The following is a 26,776-nucleotide window of genomic DNA, read 5'->3' as shown; positions in this document are numbered from 1 at the left end:
TGAAGTCCACCGTCACACTCGGGGCTAACGGGAGCCGGGAGCCTGGTCCTAGGACTGGTAAGGGATTCAGCGCCTCGTCGAAGGGTGGGTCTGCCTCGGCTTAAGGGAGGCGGCGGCTCAGGACGGAGCAGGGCTCTCTCCTCCATGCTCATCGCCAGCCTGGAGGATGGGCTGTGTGTGGGTGACGGGAAGCGGAAAGAGGGAGCTTACCCAGGCACGTCCCTGGTCTGGAGCTGAGCCTGTTTTTTTAAATTTCTCTCCCCTTCCCCCCCACCCCAGTTGTCTGTTCTCTGTGTCTATTTGCTGCGTCTTCTTTGTCCACTTCTGTTGTTGTCAGCGGCACGGGAATCTGTGTTTCTTTTTGTTGCGTCATCTTGTGTCAGCTCTCTGTGTGTGCGGCACCATTCTTGGGCAAACTGCACTTTCTTTCGCTCTGGGTGGCTTTCATTACAGGGCGCACTCCTTGCGTGTGGGGCTCCCCTACGCAGGGGACACCCCTATGTGGCAGGGCACTCCTTGTGCACATCAGCACTGCGCATGGGCCAGCTGCACACGGGTCAAGGAGGCCCGGGGTTTGAACCGTGGACCTCCCATGTGGTAGGCGGATGCCCTAACCACTGGGCCAGGTCCGCTTCCCCCTGGTACTTTCTTATCACGGTTTTCTGTGAGCAAGCAGACCAGGATCTCCTAACAGTTCCTCTGTGGAGGGCGTTATGGTGCATCTGCCTTTAGCCCGGTGGGAGGGATGTTGAGCCCAGGCGCCTACTTGTCACCACGCCTTTCAGGGCCGGCTAGTGTTTACTGTCTGCCGTTCAAAGTCTGTGCCCCACGGGGCCAGTGTTATCATCCCAGTGTTACAGATAAGGAAACTGAGGCCCAGAAGTTCCTGTGCTGTGGCCTGAGGTCGTCTGACCAGTGAGAGCTGGAGTCCAGATCAGATGACCGGCTCCTGACCCCCAGGCTGGCGCTCTTTGCCCTGCACCAGCCGCTGTTCAAAGAACAGGTGGTTCCTAGGATTCTTACTGCTCGAGAGCAATCGTTTTCAGACTTCTCCCAGAGCCAGAAGTTCTGGAAAAGTGCCTTAGAGGCAAAGGTGGGAGGGGCGGTCTGGGGGCCCAGGGAGTTGGCAAGCAGCAAGAGGAGGGCTTCGGGCCTTAACTCTGCAGCTCTTGGGAATCCCCTATACAAAGATGTATTTTAAAGATTTATTTTACTTATCCCCCCCCCACTGGTTTGCTGTCTGCTCTCTCTTTCTATTCACTGTGTGCTCTGTGTCTGTCTCCCTTTGTTGTGTCATCTTGTTGCACCAGCTCTCTGGGTGCAGACCGTCACCTCTCCGCAGCACGGGCCAGCTTGCCTTCATAAGGTGGCCCTGGGAAGCAAACACAGGGCCTCCCGTATAGTAGACAGGAGCCCAATTGGTTGAGTTACATCCACTTCCTGGAATCCCCTATATTTTCTATGTGACTTTTCTGTAACCTGAAACTTCTTTGAAGATTAAAAAAAAAAAAAGACACTGGGGGAACATTTGGAAGAAATTGTCACTGACCATAAAAGATAATAGCTCTTACAGTGGGTGATGAAAGACACAGCAAAAATAAATTTTTTAAAAGTTTTTAAAAGTTTCTTTTCTGCCCTTCATTGTTTGCATTTGCTGCGTCTGTTTGTCGTGTGCTCATCTTCTTTTAGAAGGCACCAGTAACCGAACCCAGGAGCACCCATGTTGGAGGGAAGTGCTTAATAGCTTGAGACACCTCCAGTCCCTGCTTGTGTCTCGCATTATGTTTGCCTCCTTGTATCTCTTGTTGCATCATCTTGTTGTGTCTGCATCAGTTCACCGTGCCTTCCTGTCGCACCAGCTCAGCTCGCTGTTTTGCTCATCCTTAGGAGACACCCAGAACCAAACCCAGGACCTCCCTTGTGGTAGGTGGGAGCTCAGTCTCTTGAGCTACATCCACTTCTCTATTTTTTTTTTTTAATTTTATTATCTGTTTTTCTATTGGCTTTCTTTTTAAGATCCCATTGGGGAAAAGATCCATTACTAAAACCAAAACTGAAGTTTCTGAGCGACAGGCCCTGCTGGCCCTGTGGCACAGAGGGAGGCCGTGGCCTCCCTGCTCCCTGCTCCTCCAGCGCCTGCCGAGCAGAGGGGCCTCGTTCCCTGAAGTCTCCAAAGGAACGGGGTACGGTCTCCGTGAAGGACGGAAGCTGTCGGGGTCCTGGGCGGCCACTCTGGACGACGCGTGTCATCCGCTCCTGCCACCCCTCTCTCCTTCATCCCCAGGCGCCAGCCAGCAGGGGCTCGGCCGGGCCCGGCCTGCAGGACCCTCCCGCAGGCCCAGCTCCCGAGAGCCGAGCAAGCGGTGGAGCCCGGGACTGCTCGGTGGCTCGGCCGTGCTCTGCGGGCGTCCCCTTCCCGCCCCCACGGGGAGAAGAGACATCTGGACTAGCCATGAATGGGGCCCTTGTCCCAGCCTCAGAGCCAGCAGACAAGGAACACTTGTGCTAGCCAGGGGCAAGTCCCACCCCTGCCCGTCTGCCTGTGGGAGGAGAGTGGGCTTAGATCTGAGGGGCGCCGTGTCTCAGGAAGCACCCCGGAACCCGGGAGCCCCGTGAGGAGCCGGTGATCCTCTGCGGTCACGGACAGTGGGCCTCTTTGCCCAGAGCCGCCCCCGATGGGGCGCCGTCCACTTGCCTGTCCTTAGTCTACGGGGATGGGGCGGCACAGGTGCTGCTGACGTTACCCTGGTTCATCGCCATTTTCATTTTCTTCCTGTGGTACAGGGGTTCTCAGCCAGGGGTCCAGGAGCTTGAGTTTAAACACAGAAAATTATTCCTGTGGGACGTGTTGGTGCGCGTGTGAGCTATTAGTTACGTAATACACAGTACGGTGTGGACCTAGTAAGAGGTCTGTGGAATAAAAAGGTTCAGAACCCCTGCTGTAGTGACTGAATTTGAAGTAAAAGTGTAGGATCAGCTCTTTCTCTTTCATTGTTTTCTCTTTTATTTCCCTAGTTTTCAAAAGTAAGTCATGGTCAATGTGGAAAACTTGAAAAGCTCAGGAGAGCACACAAATGAAAAAGGACTTTTTTTTTGTGGGCCCAGGGCTGGGGAATGAGCCCGGGACCTCGTATGTGGAAGCGGGTGCTCAACCACGGCGCCTCCCGGGCTCCCTGAGGCGGCGTTTTCGTTTGTTTTGCTGCTTGTTTGCTTTTTTCCTTTGAGGCACCAGGAATTAAACCCGAGACCTCCCGAGTGGACAGCAGGTGCTCTACGGCTCGAGCCACATCTGCTCCCCGGGAGATGTTTTAATTCCAGGACCGAGAGATGACTTCTTAAAGTATTAGGTCGTGTGTTCTTTGTTTTTGTTTCATCTTGGGCCAACTCATGAAGTTCTTTCAGAGTCGAGAGGACTTTTCTCTTCCAAGAATGTTGGATTATTGAGTGTTAGCGCAGGAAGTGACGCTGAAACAAACCACCAGCTCCTGATTTGAGGGGGAGGGCCCTGTCCCGGGGGCCTGACCTGCGCCTTGACGCCAGTCAGCAGCAACGTCCCGGTCCTGCCGCCCCGCCTGCCTGGGGACGGGTGCCTTGGGACCTGAGGGCCCCCTGTCCCGGTGTGGCTGGCGTCGGTCGAGCCCCTGGGGACCAGGCAGCCGTGGACGGGTCTCTGTGTGTCCTCGCCGCGCCCCCCACCCTATCCAGCCCAGCCCCCGGGCTGCCTCGAGGCAGGGCCGAGGGGTTTCGACTCCTCTCCTGTCTCTGCTCCACCTCGGAGTGGCTTCTCCCGCTCCCGTGCTGCCTGTCCCCAGGGCAGTCCACGTGTCCCCTCTGCCCTGGGACAGTCCGCGTGTCCCCTCTACCCCATGACAGTCCGCGTGTCCCCTCTGCCCCCGGGACAGTCCACGTGTCCCCTTTGCCCCCGGGACAGTCCGCGTGTCCCCTCTGCCCCCGTGACAGTCCGCGTGTCCCCTCTGCCCCCAGGACTGTCTGTGTGTCCCCTCTGCCCCCGGGACTGTCCACGTGTCCCCTCTGCCCCCGGGACAGTCCACGTGTCCCCTCTGCCCCCGGGACAGTCCGCGTGTCCCCTCTGCCCCCGGGACAGTCCGTGCATCCCCTCTGCCCTGGGACAGTCCGCGTGTCCCCTCTACCCCATGACAGTCCGCGTGTCCCCTCTGCCCCCGGGACACTCCGTGCGTCCCCTCTGCCCCTGGGACTGTCCGCGTGTCTCCTCTGCCCCCGTGACAGTCCGCGTGTCCCCTCTGCCCCCAGGACTGTCTGTGTGTCCCCTCTGCCCCCGGGACTGTCCACGTGTCCCCTCTGCCCCCGGGACAGTCCGCGTGTCCCCTCTGCCCCCGGGACAGTCCGTGCGTCCCCTCTGCCCTGGGACAGTCCGCGTGTCCCCTCTACCCCATGACAGTCCGCGTGTCCCCTCTGCCCCCGGGACAGTCCGTGCGTCCCCTCTGCCCCTGGGACTGTCCGCGTGTCTCCTCTGCCCCGTGACAGTCCGCGTGTCCCCTCTGCCCCCCTCCCCCCCCCCCCGTGGCAGCAGGTCCTAGCTGCCCCCGCCCACCCTTCCCGCGCCCCTCCCGTCGTCCGGGACTGCAGCACTTTTTGAAGCAGAGGCCCCGAGAGCGCGGGCTGTGGTCAGAACACCCGGTTTGCACCCCAGCTCTGGCGCTGCGCAGCGCTCTTCAGTCTTGGCAGTACCGTTTAGCCGCTCTGTGCCTCGGCGCCTCACTGTGAGGCAGGGCACTACCTAATCCGTGAGGTATGAGCTGAGACTCGGCGTAAATGCAAGGAGCTTGCCTTGTTAGCGCTGAGTGACGCGCGCCTTTTCTCCCTGCTTCTGAGCTTCGTCTCTCCCCCTTGCCTTTTCCCACCACTGATGTCCACGGCCTTCGGCCAGCTTTTAGGTGGACGGAGTGCCCGGCCTGCGCCCTCCTGCCAGGAGCCCAGCTTCCTTGCCGGCAGCCTCGGGGGGGCTCCTCTGCTCTGGGCCCCCCTCCCCAGCCAGACCACGGCTCGTTCCGGGCCCTTCGCCGTCCACGGGGTCTTGACACTCCTCCTCGGTGCCCTTGTCCCCACCTCGGTCACACCAGCCCTGCTGACGCTTACATGTCTGTGTGGTCTTACTCATCCAAGACTAGAGGCGTTTTAAGCCCTGTGGAAGACGTTGCAGAGGGGCCCTCCTCAGCCACCTGGACCAAGTCCCGGTCTCCTCGAGCCCACCCGCCGCCGTCACCCCGTCCCTGACCTCCCCACTGCTGGAATAAGCGCCGCCCGGCTCCTGGACCCGGGGACGGTCCCGCGCAGCGCCCCCTTCCTGGTCCTGCCAGCGCCCCTGCCCGCGCTCCCGTGCGGCCACCCTCCCCGTGGGGCAGACCCGCTCGCTAAAGGCTCCCAGGTCCGCCTGGCGCAGCCCCCCAGGAGCTCCTCCTGCCTCGTGGGCCCTGGAGGCAGGCACCCTGTGGATTCTGGCTCCACCGCCTCGTGCAGGAGGCCTGCTTCCCTCTGACGTAGAGGAAAGAGCGGTACCTGCTGCTCCAGGCGGGCGTGGGGTGGAGCTGGCACTTGCAAAGGGCCCAGCATGGGATTTGGTGTGCGGCAAATGCTCAGTATTGAAGGCTCACGAATGAAACGGGGAGCGGAGCTAGCTCAGTGGTTGAGCGCCTGCTTCCCACGCTTGAGGTCATGGGTTCAATCCCCGGTACCTCCAAAAAAAAAAATAGCAGTTCTAATGCTGCCACTTCTTGTCTCACTTCTGAATAGATTATTGGGTACGACCCTGAGATCTCTCCAACGTTCTCGGCTTCCTACGGCATTCAGCAGCTGCCCCTGGAGGAGGTCTGGCCTCGCAGCGATTACATCACCGTGCACACGCCTCTGCTGCCCTCCACGACCGGTAGGCGTGCTCCCCCTCGGGGACTGGAGCGGCCCCGAGAGGGCCAGCTGGTGGCCCGCCGCGGGGAGGGCCTCGCGGGCTCGGGGGCGCGGGGACGCTTCGCCCGACAGCCCGCGGCCGACAGAGGAGGCCTTGGTGATCTGGAAACATGGTGCCTGCCCTCCCAGGGGTGCTTCCCCGGCCCTGGCAGAGGTGGAGGTTCTGGGATCAGGGGCGTCTGGGGTGTTTCCAGGCCCACCTCTTGGAGTGTATCCAGAGTCGGGCCCTGCCCCGAGCACCTGAAAAGGGAGAGCCGGGAGAGCCAAGCGGCTCATCGACCGGGAGCGGCCGCGGGAGGTGCGGCCCGGCCCTCACTGCGAGCCCCCCCCTCCAGGCTTGCTCAACGACCGCACCTTCGCCCAGTGCAAGCGGGGCGTGCGCGTGGTGAACTGCGCCCGGGGCGGCATCGTGGACGAAGGCGCGCTGCTGCGGGCCCTGCAGTCCGGCCAGTGCGCCGGCGCCGCGCTGGACGTGTTCACGGAGGTGAGTGCCGGCGCGGGGGAGGAGGGGACAGGCCCTGGGACCACGGGCTCGCAGAGCGTGGTGTGGCACAGCCGTGCGGCCCTGCAGGAGGTGCAGGCCGGGCCTAATCCTTGGTCTCAGGCTCTGCCGACTGCTGCCGGCTCCGGGGAAGACGGAGCTGCTGGCCCCGCTGACCCGGGCAGCAAGGACGTGGGCTGCTCGCACGGGTCCCCAGCAGAAACGCAGCCCTCGCGGTAGGACGCTGTGGCCAGGGTCCCTCCGCCTTCCTGCTCCCTTCGCAGGGAGGAAGGACGCCCGGGGAGGTGAGGAGAAGGGCTGCTCTCCCAGCACTGCCGGCGGGGGCAGAGGCGCGGCTCCAGGCACCCGTTCTCCCCCACCTGCCCTGTACCAGGGAAATGGGGCGAGGGTCTCCCCCGGCACAGAGCCCCCCGGCCCCTCCCCCTCCGGGACAGGCATGGGCTTTGGATCAGGCAGCGGGGGTCTGTGTGGCTCAGGCAAGCTGTGGGCTTCTCTGAGCCCCTGTGGTTCAGGGTCTGGTCCCTGCCCTGGCGGCAGTGTGTTTCAATTTGTCCTTGTCTTTTTCCAATTGTGAGCTCCTTGCCGGCAGGGCATGTGTTGCTCTCTTTTGTGTTACCGTTCTCTCTAAGATGGTGCTTTTTTCTTTTTTTTGAGGTACTGGGCCTGGGGATTGAACCCAGGGCCTTGCATGTGGGAAGCCGGTGCTCAACCACTGAGCCACGTGGGCTTCTCTGAGGTGGCTTTTTCGTTTGTTGTTTTTGCTCGTTGTTTGTTGGGGGCTGAACCCAGGGCCTCCCGTGTGGGAGGCGGGCGCCCAGCCGCCGGCCACATCTGCTCCCCTGTGACGTGGGGCTTTCCCCTCACAGTGCTCCCTGGCACCCTCTTAGCTCTTGTGGTCGGGCGGGACTCAGGGCTACGTGGTCCGAGTTCAGGGGGAGCCATCAGGGCTCCTGGAGGGAGGCCCAGCAGAGAGGCCCGACAGGGCAGGGCGCCCAGGTGGCTCAAGCCATGAGGCGCCTCCTTCCCCACAGACCTCCTGGGTTCAGCTCCCGGTGCCTCCTAAAAGGCAAGATGAACCGACACGGGAAGTGAACAACAGCAAGGGGGTGGGAGGGATAAAGCAGTATCTTGAAAAATGAACGCAGACTGGGGCAAAGTGCCAGGGAACCCCCCCCCAGTAACAGCGCACGCTGGGACCAAGTTGCAGGCACAGTCCTTACGGTGAGGCCGAGGGAGGTAGGCGTAACCCATTTTACGGGGGAAACTGAGGCTCAGAGCGTCCAGCCTCGGGCTCAGGTGGACGGGGAGGGGCCGAGATGACCGGCTGCGCCCCGTCGCCCCGCTGCGGAGGCCGTCGTGGGCGGCCCGGGGCGGGGGCAGCGCCCTGGTAAGCTGGAGGGGAAGGCAGCTGCACCCCCCCCAGCCGCCGCCACGCCCGGCGCTCCTGCGGGGAGCTGGCTGAGCGCGTGTCCCTGGACAGGAGCCGCCGCGGGACCGAGCGCTGGTGGAGCACGAGAACGTCATCTGCTGCCCGCACCTGGGCGCCAGCACCGGCGAGGCGCAGCGGCGCTGCGGGGCGGAGATCGCCGGCCGCCTGGTCGGCCTGGTGAAGGGGGACGCCCCGGCGGGCGCGGTGAGTGGGGCCGCGGCGGGGAGGCAGCTCGCGTGCGGGGGCCGTGCCGGGCAGGGGCTGGTGAGCCTTGCCCTTCCAGCTCCAGGTCAGGGGACCCGGGGGGCGGCGCGGCTGCGGGAGCTGTGCGGGGGTCCGCACTCCGCGGCCCCGCCCCCAGGAGCCCCTGTGCACAGCGCCTCGGGAAGGAGGGCGTGGCCTGGGAGACTGGGGGGAGAGGGGCCCCCAGGGCCTCGGCGGACCCCGTCTCAGACTCCCAGCGCTCTTCTTTCATCAGGCCTGTCTTTTTTTTTTTTTTTAATATTTTTTAAAAGATACTTAGATTACACAAAGTGTTACACCAAAAAACACAGGGGATCCCCCATTGCCCCCACACCCCTCACCCTTCCCCACCCACGGTAGCAGCGCCCTTCCTCGGGAGGTGCGTTGGTAGTAATCGCTGAGCACATCTGGGGCCCTGCCCCGCAGCGTGGAGCGTGGTTACATCGTGCTCACTCTCCCTGTCCCTCCAGTGGGCTATGGCAGGTATGCAGGGTCCTGCACCTGCCCCTGCAGGGTCATCAGGATAACTCCAAGTCCCCAAAATGCCCCCCTCACCCCCTTTCCCCCCAGCCCCCAGTGCCCCCCGCGGCGCTGCCTCCCCTCACTGCAGCTCCTGCCGTGGCTGGAGTCAGCGGTTCCGCAGGAGGGCGCGTCGTGCCCAGCTTAGGCCTGCACAAGGCCTCGCCTCGCCGTGACAGACGTGCTCTCCCACCCACTCTAACGAACCCCCACCCCCTGGCCTCCTTACTCCCCCCACCTCATGGCATACTAGTCCCTCTTCCTGTCTTGGCTCACATGGGGCCCTTCCTGGTCTGTCCTCGTCTTCTGCGACCTTAAGCTGTCCCGTTCGTTCATTCCTCAGACGCTTGTGAGCGGCAGTGGGCGCAGATCCTCGGAGTGGCCCTGTGGGGCGGGGATAGGAATCGGGCCCTCCCGGGGGCTCCCCACCCCCTGCTTGGCATTTCTAGCTCCCTTTCAGTCTTTTTGGCAGTTGACCCCGTTCTGTCTTGCTATTAAGGGTTTGTGAGTTTGTCTTTCTCCTGAACCACATTCTCCGTCCTCTGAGGACACAAGCCATGACTTAAGCTTCTCTGCAGCTCCTGTGGCACTTGATTCTGGGATGAGCCCCGAGCATCTAATGCGTCGGCTCTAGTCAGTGCGTGGGCGGAGGTCTCAGGCCGAGCCTGAGCTCGGGGACTTGAGCTGGTGGGCACAGAAGCCCCGGGTGACGCCCAGCGCGCCAGGCTCTCCTGTCCTCTGTGCCCCAGAGAAGGGAGCAGCTGCTGCCCTGCACCCCCAGCGCCACCCCACTCCTTCTGCTTGAAGTCGGGGGGCTCCTTGGGGACAAATCACAGGTGCCACTGGAGGGCCTGGCGAGCTCCATGGCCACAGGTGGGGTCAGCAGAGAGGACGTTTGTGTGGCTTTGACTCGTTTTGTTTTTTATATTTTGTTTTTGTTTTGTTTTTTGGTACAGAGGGCTGGGGATTGGCCCAGGACCTCATATGAGTTGGTTTTATTGTTTGTTTTTGCTTGTTTTTTTTTTTTTTTTTAAATACTTTACTTTTAAAAGATACTTAGATTACATAAATGTTACATAAAAAATATAGGGGATTCCCATACCCCAACCCACTCCCTCTATCACATCTTCCCACATTAACAGCCTTTATTAGTGAGGTACATTTGTTACAATTGATGAGCACATTTGGAGCATTGCCACTAAGCGTGGATTATAGTTTCCATTGTAGCCTACACCCTCTCCCACTCCATTCTGTAGGTTATGGCAGGATATAGAATGGCCTGTGTCTGTCTTTGCCATGTCATGCAGGACAATTCCAGGTTCTGAAAATGCCCCCTATTGCAGCTCTCTCCCTCTCGCTGCCCTCAGCACCTCCAGGGGCGCCTGCCGCCACATCACCCGTAGACGGCGCTTCGACCCGCGCTCTGCGCGCTCTGTGCTCTGCCTGGAGGCTCAGGACAGGCCTGCGCCGTCATTGTAGGCTTCTGAGCAGGTGCGTCCCTCCCCGGTGACGCTGACTGGGGCCCACGCTGCTGCCGGGGTCCGTGACGATCGTTGGTCAGCCTTGCTCTCCTCCCAGGGCAGGCTTTGCCTCGTGGGTGCTGGCCTGGGGGTTTGTCTTTAGGTAGTGGTGGCATTTCAGAGCTTCTGGAAGGAACGCCGAGATGCACATTCTTCCAAAGGAACACAGAGTTTCCCCATCTCCTTTAGGAGGTACAGTCTTCGTGAAATAGCTAGACTCGGGCACATTTATCCCCTCCCGAAGTAGCTGACAGGAGGCATTGGCAGGAAAGGCACTTTCTTCTTTCTTTGAGGGTACGGGTGCTGTTGAACCCGGGACCTCGGATGTGGGGAGGCGGCGCTCAACCACCGAGCCCCATCGGCTCTCCCGGGTTGGTTTTCTGGTTTGCTTTGCTTATCGTCTGTTGTTCTTTCAGGAGGCACCGGGAACCAAACTCGGGACCCCCCAAGCGGGAGGTGGCGCTCCACCGCTCGAGCCCCATCTCCCCAGAAAGGCACTTTTAAAGTCACATAGAAAGTATCTTTCTCCCCAATTCCTCCTGCTTCCTTCCGGTTTGCTGCCGTAACTGGTGTTGGTGGTAGGGTCAGGTTGCTGTGCGCAGGCCCCTGGCCCCCCGGAGCCCTCCAGCCTGTCTCCCCGAGCCCGCCCTCTTCTGGGCAGTCCTTGCTGAGCGCTTCTTGCAGGGCCGCCGGGAGCACGGAGACGGGAGGCTGTGCTGCCTTCTGGGGCTCGGTAGCCAGCGCTGTTCCTCCTCACTGCCGCAGGCACAGCCCGGCCACCCTGTGTTCCAGCTCTCCTCTCAGCAGCTCTTCTTCCTTGTCTGTTTCTTGACTTGCTTCTCTCCCTTTTCTGGACAGGATAAAGAAAAGCCCTGCGGCAGGAAGCCTCACGCCAGGCTGCCCTTCCACCCGGAAGGGGCTAACGAAGCGCAGCAGGAGGGTGCTGCTGACACCATGATGTTCCCTCTCTCTAAAATCTCCTGCCAATTATATGTGTATATATTTTAAAGATTCATTTTTTATTTACTTATCCCCCTCGTACCCTGTGTTGTTTGCTCTCTGTGTCCATTTGCTATGTGGCTTTCTTATACGGTGGCTCTGGGAACCGATCCTGGGACCTTCCAGAGTGGAAGAGAGGCAGTTACTCTCTTGTGTCTCCTCAGCTCCCTGCTCTGCTACGTCTTCTTACTTTCTCTCCTCTGTGTCTCTTGTTGCATTGTCTTGCTGCACCAGCTCTCCCCGTCGGCTGGCATTCCCACTCGGGGGCGCGAGGCCACCTTCCCACGTGGCTGGCATCCCACGTGGCCCGGCTCCTGCGTGGGCCAGCTGCCCTCACCAGGAGGCCCTGGGCATCGAACCCTGGGCCTCCCATATTGGTAGATGGGAGTTCAGTTGGTTCCCTGCCAATTATATCTTTATGAACAAAGCAAAAAGACAAATACAAGATAAAATTTTCATTCTATCTTTTTGGTTTATTTTGAGGTACCAGGGGGGCGTATGTGGGAAGCTGGCACTCAACCACTGAGCCACATCGGCTCCTCTGAGTTGATTTTTCTCATTTGTTTGCTTGTTTTTTTTCAGGAGGCACCAAGAACCAAACCTGGGACCTCCCACATGGGAAGCCAGGTGCTCAATTGCTTGAGCCACATCTGATTCCTTCATTTTATCTTTTTTTAAAGAAGCAAGTCAATAATATTGATACATATTAATCATACAATTCACAATTCTTCTAAAGTATATCAGTGGCATTTGGTATAATCACATAGTTCTGCATTCATCACATCAGTTATTAGAGCATTTCATTATTTCAATAATAATAAAAAACAAAATTCTTTACCCCTCAATCTTTGTTTTCCTTGCTATATAGAATAGTAATAAACAAAAAACAGACAAACGAGATTTCTTCACCATCCCTCTGTTGCCCCTGCTGTACATGGCTGCTATTTCTGGGTATTCTTGCACAATTATTTATTGGTTTGTTAGGTAGTCGTTACATCTTGTAGTTGTCTTTTTGACTTGCATTAAACCCCAGGTTTCTAGAAAGTTTTCTTTATGGCTATCTATGTACTTACATCACCTCAATAAAAGTGGCCAGATACCTCACTCAGAACCGGCACATCCCGACCCAAGAAGAGGCTGGCGTGTCACCAGCCGCCTGCTAGGAACCCACTGGCCAGGCCCTGGACTTAGAGTGCTAGGGAGGACGTGTCTCTGTCCCTGCGGCTCCCCAGCACGTCCTGTGGGCGTCACATGGGCCAGTGTTTGAAGCACAGTAGGATCATCAAACGTAGAGGAAACCGTTTTATACTGGGTTGTCGGGTTCAGTGACAGTGCCAGCACTTCGCAGGTCCAGGCAAAACTGCCGAGGGCTTTGTCCTCTGCTGCGGCTCCCGGCCCGTCTGCAAGGACGAGCCCCTGACTTGGTGCCCGGGCTCTGCCCTCGCGTGGGACTGGTGCTCAGCCGCGAGGCTGCCGGGCAGGTGTGCCCGGCTCGTGGCCTGACGTCAGCCCGGCCCTCTCTCCGCAGGTGAACGCCGAGGCCCTCGCCCCAGCCCTGGTCCCCTCACAACAAGCCTTGGGTTCTTCTGGCAGAAGCTCTGGGGGCGCTGCTGAGAGCCTGGGCTGGAGCCCCCAAAGGGAGTGTCCAGGTGGTGACCCAGGGTGAGCCGGGGACAGCAGAGGCACGGGATGGGGGCGTGGACGCTGCGCCCTGCCAGGCACGCCCGCGCAGGCCGTGGGGCCGGGTGGGCTTGGAACCTGGCCTTGCTGCACGCCGGGGGAGAGCCCACCTCCTGCTGCGAGCGGGGGCGAGGGGCCCAGAAGCTCAAGAGAGGGTGGGACGCTAGTTGGGAAGTCAGGCTCTGGTTTCGAGGTCACTGGGGAAGAACGTCCAGTGTCCACAGGCGGTGCTCACGCGGTGAGACGTGTGGTCGGCTGTCAGCTGCCGCCACGAGGGACGGAGGGTGAGGGGCACGGGGGTCTGGGGGGCAGGCCTTGGACTCTGGCTCTCGGCCCGCCTCCCCACCCCTGCTCTGTGATGTCCCTTCCCCGAGCCGCGCTTTCCTGGTGGCTGCGATGAGATTCGGGGGCACGTTCCGGGCTCTGCCGTACCTGAGTGGGCGCTGGTGGGCCCGGGTCCTTCGGGGCTCTGCTCAGCCGTGGAGTGGGGACGAGGACACTGCCCTTCTGTCCACACCCTCAGGCCCTGCGCCTCCTGCGGGTTTAGCTCCGGGCACACGTGGTAGAGAGGCTTGTCCCCACGGGCCTTGGGGGTCGGGGCGGGGGAGGCACTTCGACCCAGAGGCAGGGGGCTGTGCAGGGGACCAGAGCAGAGGTCCCGGCCTCCGTCGAACCCGGGCAGCGGGTCCCGCGAGGGGAGCGCCCGTCCCTCCTGCATCCGTCGGCTGATGCCAGCAGCATCGTGTGCCGTGGGGGGCAGGGGTCCCTGCTGGAGAAGCCCAGGCCAGTGTGGGGAGGGCGGAGGACGGCCTGGCTGGAGCCCGAATCGAGCGGGACTGCCCGGGGCGTGCCGGGGACAGAGAGCTGGCCACGGCGCAGGGCTCGGGCAGGGCTGCCCGCTTCCCTGTTGCTCCAAGACTTAGAGGCGCGTCCCCTGGCCCCCAGGAGCGCACCTGCAGAACGCCGGCAGCTCCCTGCTCCCCGCGGTCGTCGCGGGCCTCCTGAGGGACGCATCCAGGGCGGTGGAAGTGACCTCGTCGAACGTGGAGCTGCTGATGGAGGAGGCCGGCTTCAGCGTGAGTCCCCCGCCCTGCCCTCTCGCCCAGCCCGCTTTCCTCCTCCTCGGCTCTTGGTGCCTTTTCAGTGCGTTTGCAGTCCTGCTCCAGAAGTCCTGGGTTCATGTCTTCTTGCTTTAAAAAAAAATACATATCCACCCTCCCACCCCACCCCCCGAGAGGGCGCCCTCATCTGTGCTCGTTTTCTCCTCGCTGTCTGCTCGTTGTGTCGTCTTTACGGGAACCGGCCCCAGGTCCTCGCATGCGGGTGCCCAGCTGCCTGCGCCACATCTGCGCCCCTGGCCTCTTGCTTTGAGCTTGGCCTTGCTGTCCATCTGAGAGGGGGGGCAGCCAGCATTGCTCCCTCAGCAGACGGAGGTGCTGCCCAGCCCCCAGTGTTGCTGTGAAGACTAAAGTAAATGTTACTAAATGAAATGCTCTGGGAACCTCAGAGGGGAGGGGCTAGCAGCACCCCGTTTCACAGGTGAGGGAAGTAGCCGGCCGGTCAGCCTCTGCCAGGCTTGGAGGCCCTGCCTCCTCATCCAGCACTCTTCCCACCACAACCTGGAGCAGCTTGCGAGCCACAGCCGCTGGTCCCTCTGCTGCCCTCACTGCTTTCCTCTGGGGTCTTCACTTCTGCTGCTTTTTAGATCAAAGTTTATTTCCCAGCCAGTGGGAGCGGGCAGAAACAATAGTTGTCAGTCGAATGTCTACTAATAGTAGAGCTGTCCAGTCCCGATGCCCAGCCCTCCCCTGCTTCCCTGCCCTCCTCTCCCGCCTCCCAACCAGGCCACTCTTTCTTTTCCTTTTTCTTAAAAAGATTTATATATTTATTTCTCCCCAGCCCCTGGTTTGCACTTGCTCTGTCCATCTTCTTTTTAGGAGGCACCAGAAACTGAACCCAGGAACTCATATGTGTTAAGAAGGCGCCTAATCGCTTGAGTCCTCTGCCCCCTGCTTTGTTATCTCTCATTATGTGTTCCTCCTCGTGTCTCTTGTTGCATCATCTTGTTACTTCAGCTCGCTGTCTTGCTCATCTTTAGGGGGCACTGGTTACAGAACCCGGACCTCCCTTGTGGTAGGTGGAGCCCACTCGCTTCAGCTGCTTCCCAGGCCACTCTTTCTATGCAGAAAGCAGTAGGTCAGCAGGGGAGGCCAGGCTGGGTCAGCCTGCAGGCAGGGCCCAGTTCCCACCCTTCTGAGCCCGGCTCTCTTTGCCATCAGCTGTTCCAGAAAGGGAATTCTCACGGCCCGCGCTGCCGCCCGTTGGCTCTTTCCCCGCCCCTGAGCTGCTGAGCACCTTGGCTGGGCGGGCGACAGCCCAGGGGAGGGTGGCGTGCCGCGGCTGGAGGGGTGACTCGGCCTCCCGCCTTCCCCAGGTGACCGCCTCCCACAGCCCGGTGGCGCCCGGGGACGTGGGCGCCTGCGGCCTCCTGACGGTGACACTGGCAGCGGCACCCTTCCAGGTCACGGGCGTGGTGCAGGACAACGGCCCCGCGCTGCAGGCGCTCAACGGAGCCCCCTTCAAGCCGGCGGTGCCCCTCCGCAGAGGCGTGCCCCTGCTGGTGTACCGCGCGGTGCCCGCCAGCCCTGAGGAGCTGTCGGTCCTGTCGGGTGAGGACGGGCCCTCGAGCAGGGGGACGAGAGCAGGTGGTTCAGCAACCCCCCAGGAGGGGCAGCTCCCCGGGCCTCGCGCGTCTCCACGCCGGTTTCCAGACAGTGGAGTTCAGAGAGGGCAAGCGCCTTAGCTGAGGCCTGGGGCGGGGTGGGGCCGGGGCCGGGGGGCGCGGGCAGGGGCCCAGGGCAAGGGTGGGGCCGGGGGCCGGGGGCGCGGGCAGGGGGACCAGCCCAGGCGGTTGCGGGCCCCAGCATGCTCAGGCTAGTGACAGTGCCCCGGGAGCGCAGAGCCCGGCGGGTGCAGGTTCCCTCCCTGACCCCAGCACGGCTGCAGGGCGCCCCTCCTGGGCTTGTGGGCTTCTCGGACCTGCCCGCCCGCACGGCCGGGTGCTCGTCCAGCTTTGGCAGGGGCCGTGCTCCTGGCCCTCCGGGGCTGGATTTCACCGTCCTTGCTGGACGTCCCGGCAGATCCCTCTGCTTTCTGCCTCGCTTTGGTCTGCGTAAACCCACTGCAGAGATGGCAGGCGCTTTGGGCTGGAACCCGCGGCTCGGAGGGGCGGGCGCAGCCAGGCCGAGCCGGGGCTCCTCAGGTCTCCGCCGCCTCTGACTGAGCGCGGGCCCCCCGCGGCCTCGGATCAGGCCCCCTCCCCTGCCCCCTGCCAACGGGGTGTCCTTTGCCTCCGCAGACCTCCTGGCCCAGAGGGGCGTGGAGATGCTGTCCTGCCAGGCGGCGGCCGAGCTGAGCGGGGTGCCCTGGCACGTCGCGGCCCTCTCCTCCGAGCTGCCCAGCCTGGAGGCGTGGGCGCCGCACGTGACGCAGGCCTTCCAGGTCGCCTTCTAGCCGCGCAGCCCGCGGGCAGCCGCTGGGGCGCTCGGGGAGAACCTTCCCTCCGCGGTCGGCGGGGAGTGGGACCCGCGTGCCGGCCCTGTCGCCCCCTCTGGCCTGTATGCAGCAGTCGCCACCTAATAAAGAGCCGCGCAGCCCCAGACGTCCCGGGCGCAGTTATTACTCGAAGAGCCACCAGGGGGCAGCCATGGGCAGCGTAGGCCTGGGATTTGGCCGCGGGGGGGGGGGGGGGGGGGGGGGGTTGGAGGAAGACGGGTAGGGGTGGGCGCGCGTGCCCGGGTGGGCGTGCGTGGTGGAGGAGCCCTCCGCCGCCCCCTTCAAGATTACTCAGAGGCAAGAAGCAAATGTGGCTCAAGGGGTTGGGTGCCTGCCTACCACATGGGAGCTCCCGGGTTCAGTTTCCTAAACCTCCTAAAAAGACGATGAGCAAACAATGAGAGCAGGGGAGAAATAAAACAAATCTTAAAAGTATTCACAGGCATTTTTACAGGAGTAAAACTGAAGCGATTTCAAGTTCCCAGGCATGCGTGTTAACGAGTGTAGTTCAGCAAACATGGACAGCGGTGCGCCCGGCCCCACGCTCTGCTTCTGGCAGCCGCTCACATGCCTCAGGTCGTTTCGGCCATGCCAAGGTTCCAGAACAGTCCTTTGGAGTCTCAGTTTAGAGAGGGAAAGTGCCTTGACCGAGGCCAGGTGCTTGTGTAGGAGGATTAGAACCCAGAGCCCGCCCCCACGGAAACCCAGTGGGACGGACTGAGGCAATGTGGGAATTCCGTGACCCTGAGGAAGGATCGAGCCGAGAGGAGATGGGGGTTCCCAGTGAGTTCCGCGAGCGCGGGAGGGCGCGGCTGGATGCTGGCAGCGACGGGCCGTCACGAGGAGCGCCGCGGGCCCCTCGCCCCCCGCAGCATCCCCCCAAGCCCTGCGTCCTCGCCGGGGCAGGACGGGAATCCGCCTGAGGACCCAGCAGGCGCCTTCCACGACGTGCCCGCGGCGCCCGCGAGCAGGGCTGTCCCTGTCCCGAGGCGCGGCCGGCTGGCCTGGCCCCTGGCCGTGCCCGCGGCGGGCAGCCGGTCCACCCCGGCCTCGCTGACGTGCCCTGCCGGCCGGGCGAGGCGGCCCGCTCGAGCGCGCTGATGGGCTGCAGCGAGCGCGGGGACCTCCCAGCAAAAAACAAGCCCGTTTTTCCACTTGTCAGTCTTTTCCCTCAAATTCCTGGACGATCTCTGTCCTGAACTTGGGTTTTTTCTTCAGTTGCCAGAGGTCTGTGGTAAGCCCAAAGTAGACCAACGCCCTAAAGTGCCTTCCTAGACACAGGCGGCCCGAGGGCTTGAGACAGTCTCATTGCCTCGCTTGATCCTGTGCTGTCCACACACCCTTTCCCCCACACTGAACTTTTTTGTTGTTGTTAAAACCTTCCCAAAGGTCTTTAGATCCAGCACGGGGAAGCTGCGGCTGGCTCCTTGGGCTCCTCTGGCTTGTGGCATCTGCAGTGACTAACGGGATTCACTCGTGCGTGTGGGCTGGTGGGATGGGTGCGCTCGTGCCGGCTTGGCTGGGTCACCGTGTCCACTCGGCAAGCAGCGGCCTGACCACGACCGTGGGTATTAAATCATCAGTAAGTGGATTGCCTCTGCGGCTGGTTACGGCTGAGGTCAACTAAGTGGATGGCTCCAGCAACGAATCGGAAGAGTCCCCAGCGACTGCAGCCAGGCACCTTCCGGAGAATTCACCAAAGGCGGCCACTGCAATTCCTAGCGCGTGGCCCGCCCTGTGGAGTCTGGACTCGCTGGCCCCCACGGTGTGTGAGCCAATTGCTAGAGTAAGTCATGATATTTAGTTAAACATACACATACATACCTGTCATACGTGTAACACGGCTCGATGCCGCTAACGCTCGCTCCGTCCCTTTTTCTGCTCTAGGTCGCGCGGGTGATTTTTTGTTCTTTAGGCTGAGTGGTTTCAGCAGACCCTAGGGTGACGGCGGTGACAGGGCCCCTTCCCTCCTGCGCTGCCCTCCCCGGGGGCGGGGGCTTTGGGAGGGGTCCAGGCAGTCGGTGAGGCGGAGCCCAGAGTGCAGAAGGCGGCGAGGGCTGGGCCCACAGCTGGGCGAGCAGGAGGCAGAGGCAGGTGCCTCCACTGGTAGTCAGCGGCCACCAGCGCTGCCCCGGGGCCCTGCTCTGGAACCAGTGTGCCCTGGAACCCGCTGGGTGCGGCTGGTGTGCCCTGGCGTGGCGGTTGAACTGTTTTGCTCCCAGGAGAGCCTGTCCTTAGCCTCGTCCCTCCCCGCGGGTTGAGAGCCCTTAAGTAGCACCTCTCCAGGAGGCTCCCGCAGCCCTGGTGGGCCCCCGCGCAGTCCGGCCAGGCCCCCGTGCCCGGAGCCCTTTCCAAGAGAAGGGACTCAGGGAGCAGCGGGAGCCGAGGCCGCGCTGGGCCCCGGGAGGGGAGGAGCCCGGAGGCGAGCCCCAGGGCCACATCTTCTGGGAGAGGCATGGCCCTGAGCATTCCTTGTAAACTGGGACGTTTTCCCAGTCTCAGAACCAAGATGATCAACTCCCGCCGTTTCAGCTGAACCCTTTCACGGTACCCTGGAGCAGCCCCGGAAACGGGAGCACCGGCGTGGCCAGCGTCCACTCTGACTGGCCAGCACCCCGAAGCCCTGGTTGTTGAAGGCTTTTTTCCTTTATTTCAAAGATTTATTTTTTATTGCATTTTTAATAAATCACAAAAAATGTTACATTAAAAAATACAAGAGGTCCCCCTACCCCACTCCCTGCCCCCCACTCCCACATCAACAGCCTCAGAGAGGGTTGTGTTTATCCCCCTCCCTCGCTGTCCGCACTTGCTGTCTGCTCGGTCCTGCTCGGTCTGCTCTCGCTGGGTGCTCTGTCGGCTCCTGTGTCTTTGGGAGGCACCGGGACCTCCCGTGTGGTGGGGCGAGGCGCTCCAGCACCCAGCTCCCCTGTTGGGTGCTCTTGGTGTCGCCCCTGCAGCGTCCCCCAGTGGGGGCAGGCCTGGTCCCTGCGCGAGCCACGCGCGGTCCTGGTCCTAGGGCCCGTGGAGGCGCTGCCGGGGTGGGAAGAGGCAGGTGGCGGCCTGGAGCCCGCGGTTCGCTCCTCCACGGACGGCGCAAGGTCGCCAGGCCTGGGGGCTGCCGTGGCTCTTCTCCCCCGAGCCCAAGCGCTACTCCAGGGACCTGGGAAGGCGCGTGGTCCTGCCGGGGACGGCAGCCGACCAGGGTGGTCCAGACAGCCCACCAGGAAGCTGGCAGCGGGGGGCGGCCGGGGGGGCTGCCGCGGGCACAGCAGGGTTTCAGCAAGCACTTGGGCGCCCGGGGAGGGAGGCAGGATGCTGCACTGGCCGCTCCAGCCGGATGCTCTCGGATTTGCTGGTGGCCGAGGCGCGCGGGAACAACCTCGGGCAAAGCAGCACCCTCTGCCCAGCTGTCGGTCCGTACCCGCCCCTCCCAGCCAGGCCACCGAAGGATCGACCTCTGCCTCAGGGGCCCTTCCTCCAGGCTCCAGGAGGCAGCGAGGAAGCTGGCCCAAGGGGACGTGGCGCGGCAGCATCTGCGTGTCCTCCCTCCTGGCAATCCCGCTCTCCAGGCCGATGCTGTCCCCGGAACCGCTGGGGGCTTCACAGAGGATCCCAGAGCAGGCAGCGCCCCAGCCAGCGGGGCAAGGCGCTCCCGGGGAAAAGGCCCTACCGGGCAGCCGGGCAGTGCTGGGCTGGAGGGACCCCAGCCTCAGCCTGGAGCCTCTGCCCTGTGTTTGCTGCTCCAGAAAAGACGGGCAGGTGTGATGGGGCGGCGGGGGCCACCCAGGGGGGACGGCCCGGCGCTGCCCGCTGCCCGCTCCGGGACCCCCGGTGCCCCTCCACCCGCGTGGCCAGGGCGGGGCCGGTTTTGCCTGCCCCCGCTTGGCACATGCACAAGTGGAAAGCAAGGGGCAGAGGAGCAGGTGCAGGGAGACCTCGCGGAGGCTGGGGTCCTCAGAGCCGGGGGGTGGGCAGCCTCTGTGCAGGGGTCTTATTCCTCTCTCTCTTTAAAACGCAGTATGTTAGCTTGGTACCAGGTAGGAAACTCAGAAAACACTGAGACGTGAACAGAGGTGATAGCACAAGAATCTCATCATCATAACGAAGCTATAAGATGGTAGGAAGACGGCCCGGACCGCCAAGGTCTATCGCAGTTCTGGAGCCACGGAGCCTGTCGCGCTCCTGGCCCCCAGTGAGGGGAGGGCAGCAGGCAAAGGCCCCTGGAAGACCCCTCACCCTGCCAGGCCAGGGCCTGGGGGGTGCTGGGCCCCATCCACTTACCAGCTAGGAGCGGGGGCATTTTTGTACAATCATGGGCATAAGGTCTGTTAGTTTGCTTTTGCTAGGAGCTAAACAATTGGAAAAAAGAAAAAAAGGGAGTGGGTGGAGCTCAGTGGCTGAGCACCTGTTTCCCATGCACAAGGTCCTTGGTTCAATCCCTGGTACCTCCTAAAAAAAAAAAAAAAAGGACATTCAGTCCCAGGTGTGACCTCCATCGGCCCCCAGGTCCCTCGGGGCGCCTGTGTGGAGGGGTTCTCCTCACTGCACCCCAGGGCAGGTGTGCTCCCTTGCCCACCCGCTCCCACCCGAGGGGCCCGGGCCCAATGCCAGGGAAGCAAGGGGGCTGGGCAGAGCCCTTGCGAGGCAGGCAAGCAGGGCCGTGCTCCAGAGCGGCCGGCGCCACGGCAGACGCTCGGGGAAAACGGCCCCGTGGGTGCGCTGCCCACGGGAGCCCCACTGTTCACCTGTGAGAGGCTAATGCGTTGTGAGAGGGAGAGAGCCCAACTGGGAAATTCTCCCTTGGAAACTTAAAATTTTTCTTTCTGATGACTTCTGATGACTGAACCAGCTCGATACATTTGATGGGTTGCTCCTTGCAACTGACTTGACCTGAAGAACCATATTTCAGGGAAGTGGAGGTGGCTCCAGCGATTGAGCTCCTGCCTACATATGGGAGGTACCGGGTTTGGTTCCCAGTGTCTCCTAAAGACGACGAGCAAGACAATGCGCTGGCATGACAGGCTGGCGCGGCTAGCCGACACAACAAGATGATGCGACAAGAGACACAAGGAAGAAAAACATGAGAGACCAACAAGCAGGGTGTGGAGGTGGCTCAAGCAGTTAGGTGCCTCCCTCCCACAGGAGAGGTCCTGAGTTCGCTTTCCAGTGCATCCTAAATAAAAAGGAAGGTGAGCACACAAGGAACGGACACAACAAATGTAAATAACACTACCAAGGCTGGGGGGGGGCGAGAAATAAAATAAATCTAAAAAAAAGAACCATATTTCAAACGAACAAGCACAGCCCGGCGCCTCCTGACAGCTCACCTGTTGCTGGCTGCGGGCGCAGCCCTGGCCGTCCAGCCGCCTGCCCACCGCGTAGGCCCCAGCAGCCCGCTGGGAAGCCGCCAGCACCGAGGACACCCGGAGGCTGGGAGGCTGGAGGCTCCTGAGGCCGTCTCCCCTCCCTGTGGCGCTGCTCTGTCCATCTCCTCCACACGCTACCTCTGCCCCCTCCCTGCGCCTCTGGCCTAAAGGCGTGTTCTTCCCCCTCCATCTAGCCAAGGGGGGACAGGAAAATGTGGAGGAAGTGTGTGGGGATGGGGACTGTGCTAAAGAGACTGAGCAGTCGTGAGAGAAACCACCCGGACTCTTCCATTCTGCTTATCTTACTTACTTAGAAGATAAACCGAAGCCAGGTATCTGGCCACAGGAGCTACAAGAGTTCAATTCCCAACATTTGATTCTTCTTTTAAAGGTACTGTAAAGAAGTCTCCTATTTCTCCACTCACCCTAATCCTCTTCATTTTTTTTAAAGACTGAATTTTTTCTCGCTCCTTTTTTTTTAAAATGTTACATTAAAAAAAAAAATAAAAGGTTGCCATATACCCCCACCCCCAGCACCCTCTCCTCCCACATCAACAACCTCCTTCATCGTCGTGGCACATTCACTGCATTTGCTGAGTACACTTTGGAGCACTGCTGCTCCACAGGGATACTGGCTCCTCTTTCTCTGTGTGCCCTCCATACATATTTCCCAAACCTCCCTGCTTCTCCCTGAGGGCATTGTGTAGCATGAAAGTTGTGCTGCCTCTAGCTGGAAGCTCCCCCAGCCCAGGCTTCTGGCTTGAACAAAACCCCCACCTACCCTCAACTGGTCTGTACCTTTCTTGAAGCTATCCTTTTGTTTTTTTAAAGATTTATTTATTTCTCCCCACCCCCTTGTTGTTTTTCACTTGCTGTGTCTGTTCATCTTCTTTGTTTCTTTTTTAGGAGGCACTGCGAACTGAACCTGGGACCTCCGATGTGGGAGGGAGATGCCTAATCATTTAAGCCACCTCTGTTCTCTGTTTTGTTGTATCTCTCATTATGTTTTTCCTCTTCTGTCTCTTGTGCATTTTGTGGCATCAGTTCACCACGTCTGCCCATCACACTAGCTCGCCATCCTGCTCGTCCTCTTTAGGAGGCACGGGGAACCTCTGCTCCCTGCTTTGCTGAGTCTCTCATTATGTTTTCCTTCTTGTGTCTCTTATTCTGTCATCTTGTTGTGTCAGCTTGCTGTGCCTGCCCATCACGCCAGCTTGCTGTCTTCTTTAGGAGGCACCAGGAACCAAACCACAGACCAACCACGTGGTAGGCGGGAGCCCGATCACTTGAGTCACATCCACTTCCCTGGAAGCTATCCAATTTTGTTACGACCTCAGCTCTTTGGAGCAATGAGTTCCATAGGTTTACAGCCTGCTTCCTTCTGTGGCTGCTAATGGTCTTTTTCTCAAACTTATCAGGCAAATGAATCTTACTGTTCACACTCAGGATTTAAGGACAGTTCCCTCCTAGATCTGCCCCTCCAGTGTAAAGAGCCCCAAGAGTTTTCACTGGTGCTCATGTCACACACGCGCCCTGTCTGAGCACCTCGGACACTAGGGACCCTCTCTGGCCGGCGACAGTAGCAGCAGTGCCCTGTGACCCAGAGGAAGGACACGGCGGTTCTGGGCCACCAAGCCTGCACACCTCACTCACCTCGTTAGAAGGGGCGTCGGGCATACTTTCGGCGATACAGCTCATCTACTCGTTCCAGGTACCACGTGCCTGGGAAAAGGCTGTTTGTGTCACCAGGCGGCGAGAAATCCACTATGGAATGAAGAAAAGAGGCAATATTCAAAAAGAGGTATATGGAGGTATATGGAGAAAACCCGGAGCAGCAGAGCAGCCAGAGAAGAGGCCATCTTGGAGCTAACGCTGAAGCCCCGGCCGGTGCCATTTCATCCTAGAGGGATGCATTTTCGTGCAGCAAACACGCTCCTCCTCAGATGAAATCTTTAGTGCGTCCTTTTGCCAAGGGTACATAGCAGGTTGAGGTGTCCCCAAAGCCTCCTGTCTCCAGGAGACATTCCCTTCCCAGCTTAGTTCTCAGCTCTGATTTCATTGTAGTGCTTCAGTGCTTTGTCCAGTAATGTGCCTCCAGAGTTCTTTTTTTATTGTTTTTTCAAGTCTGCTCTAACACGCCCCCTCCGCCTGTTCCAGATGAAATCAGTGACCACAGGGTCTAGGTGTTTCTGGAACATTACCAACTTCATAAGTTCCTTCTCCTTTTCAGACCACTCCCAAAACCATGTGCCCCAAGTTTTACTTGAGAAAATACGGTTGCCGTGATCTTGAAACCACCGCGTGGCCTCTTCACGTCCACTCTTGGCTTTTGTTTCCTTTTCATTTGTTGATTTTTAGTGGAGTTTTGTCTTTATGTTTGGTGGAGAAAGGAAGCTGTTGAGAGGTGACAGTATTCTTTGCTGGTAATCTATTTTTGTGCATTAATTAATTAAATCTGTCTGGCAACACCGCAAGATGGGTTATCCTTTTAGAACCAGGCAGCTGAGCAAAGCTCAATGATTTTCTCAAAGACAAACCGCTGGTAAGTGGCACACCTCAGGTCAGATTTGGACATTAGCTCTAGCATCTAGGCCCTCTCGACCGCTGCATGAAGAGCACCTTTTGGAGGCTGTCCTCCTGGCATCCCTGGACTCCATTTTCCAGTGTCTCGTTTTGGGGGGTTAGCTATAACCTGTCCTAGGAAGCCACGTGCTATGTCCTATCTCTCCCCAACTCTGCCCTCTGCTTCCCCACCAAGTTCTTGGCCTTTGGACCTAGCAACTCTTCTCTCAAGTATATCTCATTAAAGTCTAGACATTGGCCAAGCCTCTTTTAGACCGCTGATGAGGGCCTGACTCCCACCAGTGTCACAGCATCGGAGAACTGCCATCCCCTCCATTCTCCCTGATGTTCTTCTCACCTTTGCGGTGGAAATGCTCTCTTTGGTTCATTACTTCTGTGAACTCCTCAGCAGACACGCGTTTCCGGGAGGCAAGGCGGTTTGGTAGGTCTGATACACTGGACACCAGTTTCTCCAGTGGGGAGCCTGGTTGGGAAAAGCGAGATGTTTATACCTGCTGCATTGTACTTATCACTACCAATCACCAGTCCAGCAGGGAGACAGGTTCTGCAGGACCTCACAGCCTGAGAAAAGTGATGTGTGTGGGTTAGAATATTAAGAAATGATACAGATCAGCAAACATAATGCTAGTAAAACAGTCAGACGCCCATTTAGTCAAGGTTATATCCCACCTGGTGCTTCGAATCATCAACTTCATCACATCAATCATAATTAACCAATATTTAGGAGATCTCAAATCCATCAACTTTTCTTTAACCACTTGTAGCTAAACCACCATCATCTCTTGCCTGGACTATTAGCTGAAACTATCTAACTTTTTTCCTCCACATCCACCTTTGTTCCTCTTCAATCTGTTCTCTAAAGAGTAGCCAAGACAGTGCTTTAAAAACAAATCAGACAAGCTTAAATTCCTACAGGGTTTTCTTTGCCTTTAACCATAACTTCGTTCAAGATGTGAGCCTCAATAGTGGGGGGTTAAAATATGGTTTCTTTTACCAGGAGTGACTTGATAGAAAGATGGTACTCACCTGGAGAAGCATCCTGGGATACTCGAAGTGAAAATAAACTTGCTGCCAAACCAGAGCCGTAAGAGAAGGCACCAATCCTGGAGCCAGCTAAGTCTTGGGCAGAATGACTGCAGGGAAATAAATCAAAACAAATAATACACTGGAATTATATTCTGTGCTTTAAAGAAACCAGGAAACCATGCAAATCTAGCCCCTGCCTACCTCATGCAATAAGAAATGGAACGCTATACATATAGGGACGGCTGGTATACCCTGCAGACAAGTCCAGCAGTAGGAAAAGTAGCCAAGAGGACAGTAGGTAAAATCTAAGGTAGAGAAGGGATAGCGAGCACAACAGAACTGTAGGGTAGAAAGGAACCTCTTCCCCAGGAGGACAAGATGAATTCAGTGACTCTGAAGGGACTTGAACTGGAGGTGAGATGGATGCAGGAACCTCATGCCTCCTATGTTGATGGGGAATGCTCCAGCAGTTGCAACTTTTGGATCCATCCCCCATCAGTAGTAACTTGATCAAGCATACCCACATGTTTTATACATGCACTACCATGCAATTATTTCCTTAGAAAACAAAATAGAATATAAAGAGAAATACCAGCTAACCTTTGAGCACCTGCTGAGCACTAAGTGCTTTGGGCACTTAATGCTCACCCAAATCCTGTGACTTAGGTCTTGTTTATCTATATTTTATAGATGACGAAAGAAAGCACATAGAGGTTAAGTAACGTTCTCAAGATCAACGCTCATCAGTGGTAGAGAAGAGCCCAGGCTGTCGGTTTTAAACCTGGACTCTTAGCCGCCATGCTCTATCAAGTACAGAGAGTTAAAAATGGATGGGATCAAAATGTGGATAAAACTTCTACTATCTTCTTGCTGCCCCCAAAGAGATCTTGTACATCTCTTGACATACGCCTCCTTTACTTTGGAGCCCACTGTTTAATGCAGATCACAAATTCACCTACAATACACCTTGGAAACAAGTTTCCTTCTCCTGCCTCCTCCCTCCTTTCTCTCTCCCTCCCCCACCCCTCCCCTCGCTCTCCTTTCTTCATTTTCCTTTAAACTTCAGAACCAGAATAAGAAGTACCTCCCTGGTGGGCCCCCCAGGCCAGGTGTGGGACAGAAGGCAGGGCCAGGCATGGTACTTACTGGGCCAGGAGGGAGGCCAGGCACCCGTACAGGGAGGAGGTGTACATATTCCCGTTGTGTGCGGAGAGGTAGAGGGACGCTTTGGTTTTCTTGTTGAACTTATCAAGGGAGGCCTTCAGAAATGCTGCGTCCACATCCCTGTTGGTGTAGGTGTCTTCCAGCTTTAACTCCCTGCGAGGAAGCGAGGAAGAGGTAAGGCGAGAGCCACGTGAGGGAGGGAGCAAGGGGAAAGTAACCACTTCTGAGAAAAGACGTTGGAGCACAA

General features: G+C 59.1%; 2 protein-coding genes across 2 annotated transcripts in view; one reads left to right on the top strand and one right to left on the bottom strand.

Annotated features, from left to right (window-relative positions):
• Positions 1-16,494, top strand: part of PHGDH (phosphoglycerate dehydrogenase) — a 36,340-nt gene extending 19,846 nt beyond the window's left edge. Inside the window, 9 exon segments of the mRNA XM_058302958.2 lie at positions 2,564-2,579; positions 5,773-5,905; positions 6,279-6,427; positions 7,926-8,078; positions 12,684-12,710; positions 12,712-12,817; positions 13,781-13,911; positions 15,270-15,504; positions 16,194-16,494. Coding sequence (XP_058158941.1) covers positions 2,564-2,579; positions 5,773-5,905; positions 6,279-6,427; positions 7,926-8,078; positions 12,684-12,710; positions 12,712-12,817; positions 13,781-13,911; positions 15,270-15,504; positions 16,194-16,348 — 1,105 coding nt within the window. The 3' untranslated portion in view covers positions 16,349-16,494.
• A 2,534-nt stretch (positions 16,495-19,028) lies between these two features.
• Positions 19,029-26,776, bottom strand: part of HMGCS2 (3-hydroxy-3-methylglutaryl-CoA synthase 2) — a 35,743-nt gene continuing 27,995 nt past the window's right edge. Inside the window, exons 6-10 of the mRNA XM_058302957.2 lie at positions 26,512-26,682; positions 25,366-25,472; positions 24,677-24,802; positions 23,410-23,520; positions 19,029-20,839 (exon numbers count right to left, since the gene is read on the bottom strand). Of these exons, the coding sequence (XP_058158940.1) occupies positions 23,414-23,520; positions 24,677-24,802; positions 25,366-25,472; positions 26,512-26,682 (511 nt within the window). The 3' untranslated portion in view covers positions 19,029-20,839; positions 23,410-23,413. The remainder of the gene's footprint in view (positions 20,840-23,409; positions 23,521-24,676; positions 24,803-25,365; positions 25,473-26,511; positions 26,683-26,776) is intronic.

The sequence above is a fragment of the Dasypus novemcinctus genome, chromosome 9, assembly GCF_030445035.2.
Source record: "Dasypus novemcinctus isolate mDasNov1 chromosome 9, mDasNov1.1.hap2, whole genome shotgun sequence".
In the NCBI taxonomy this organism is placed as follows: Eukaryota; Metazoa; Chordata; class Mammalia; order Cingulata; family Dasypodidae; genus Dasypus; species Dasypus novemcinctus.
This window is presented reverse-complemented; position numbering and strand designations above follow the sequence as displayed.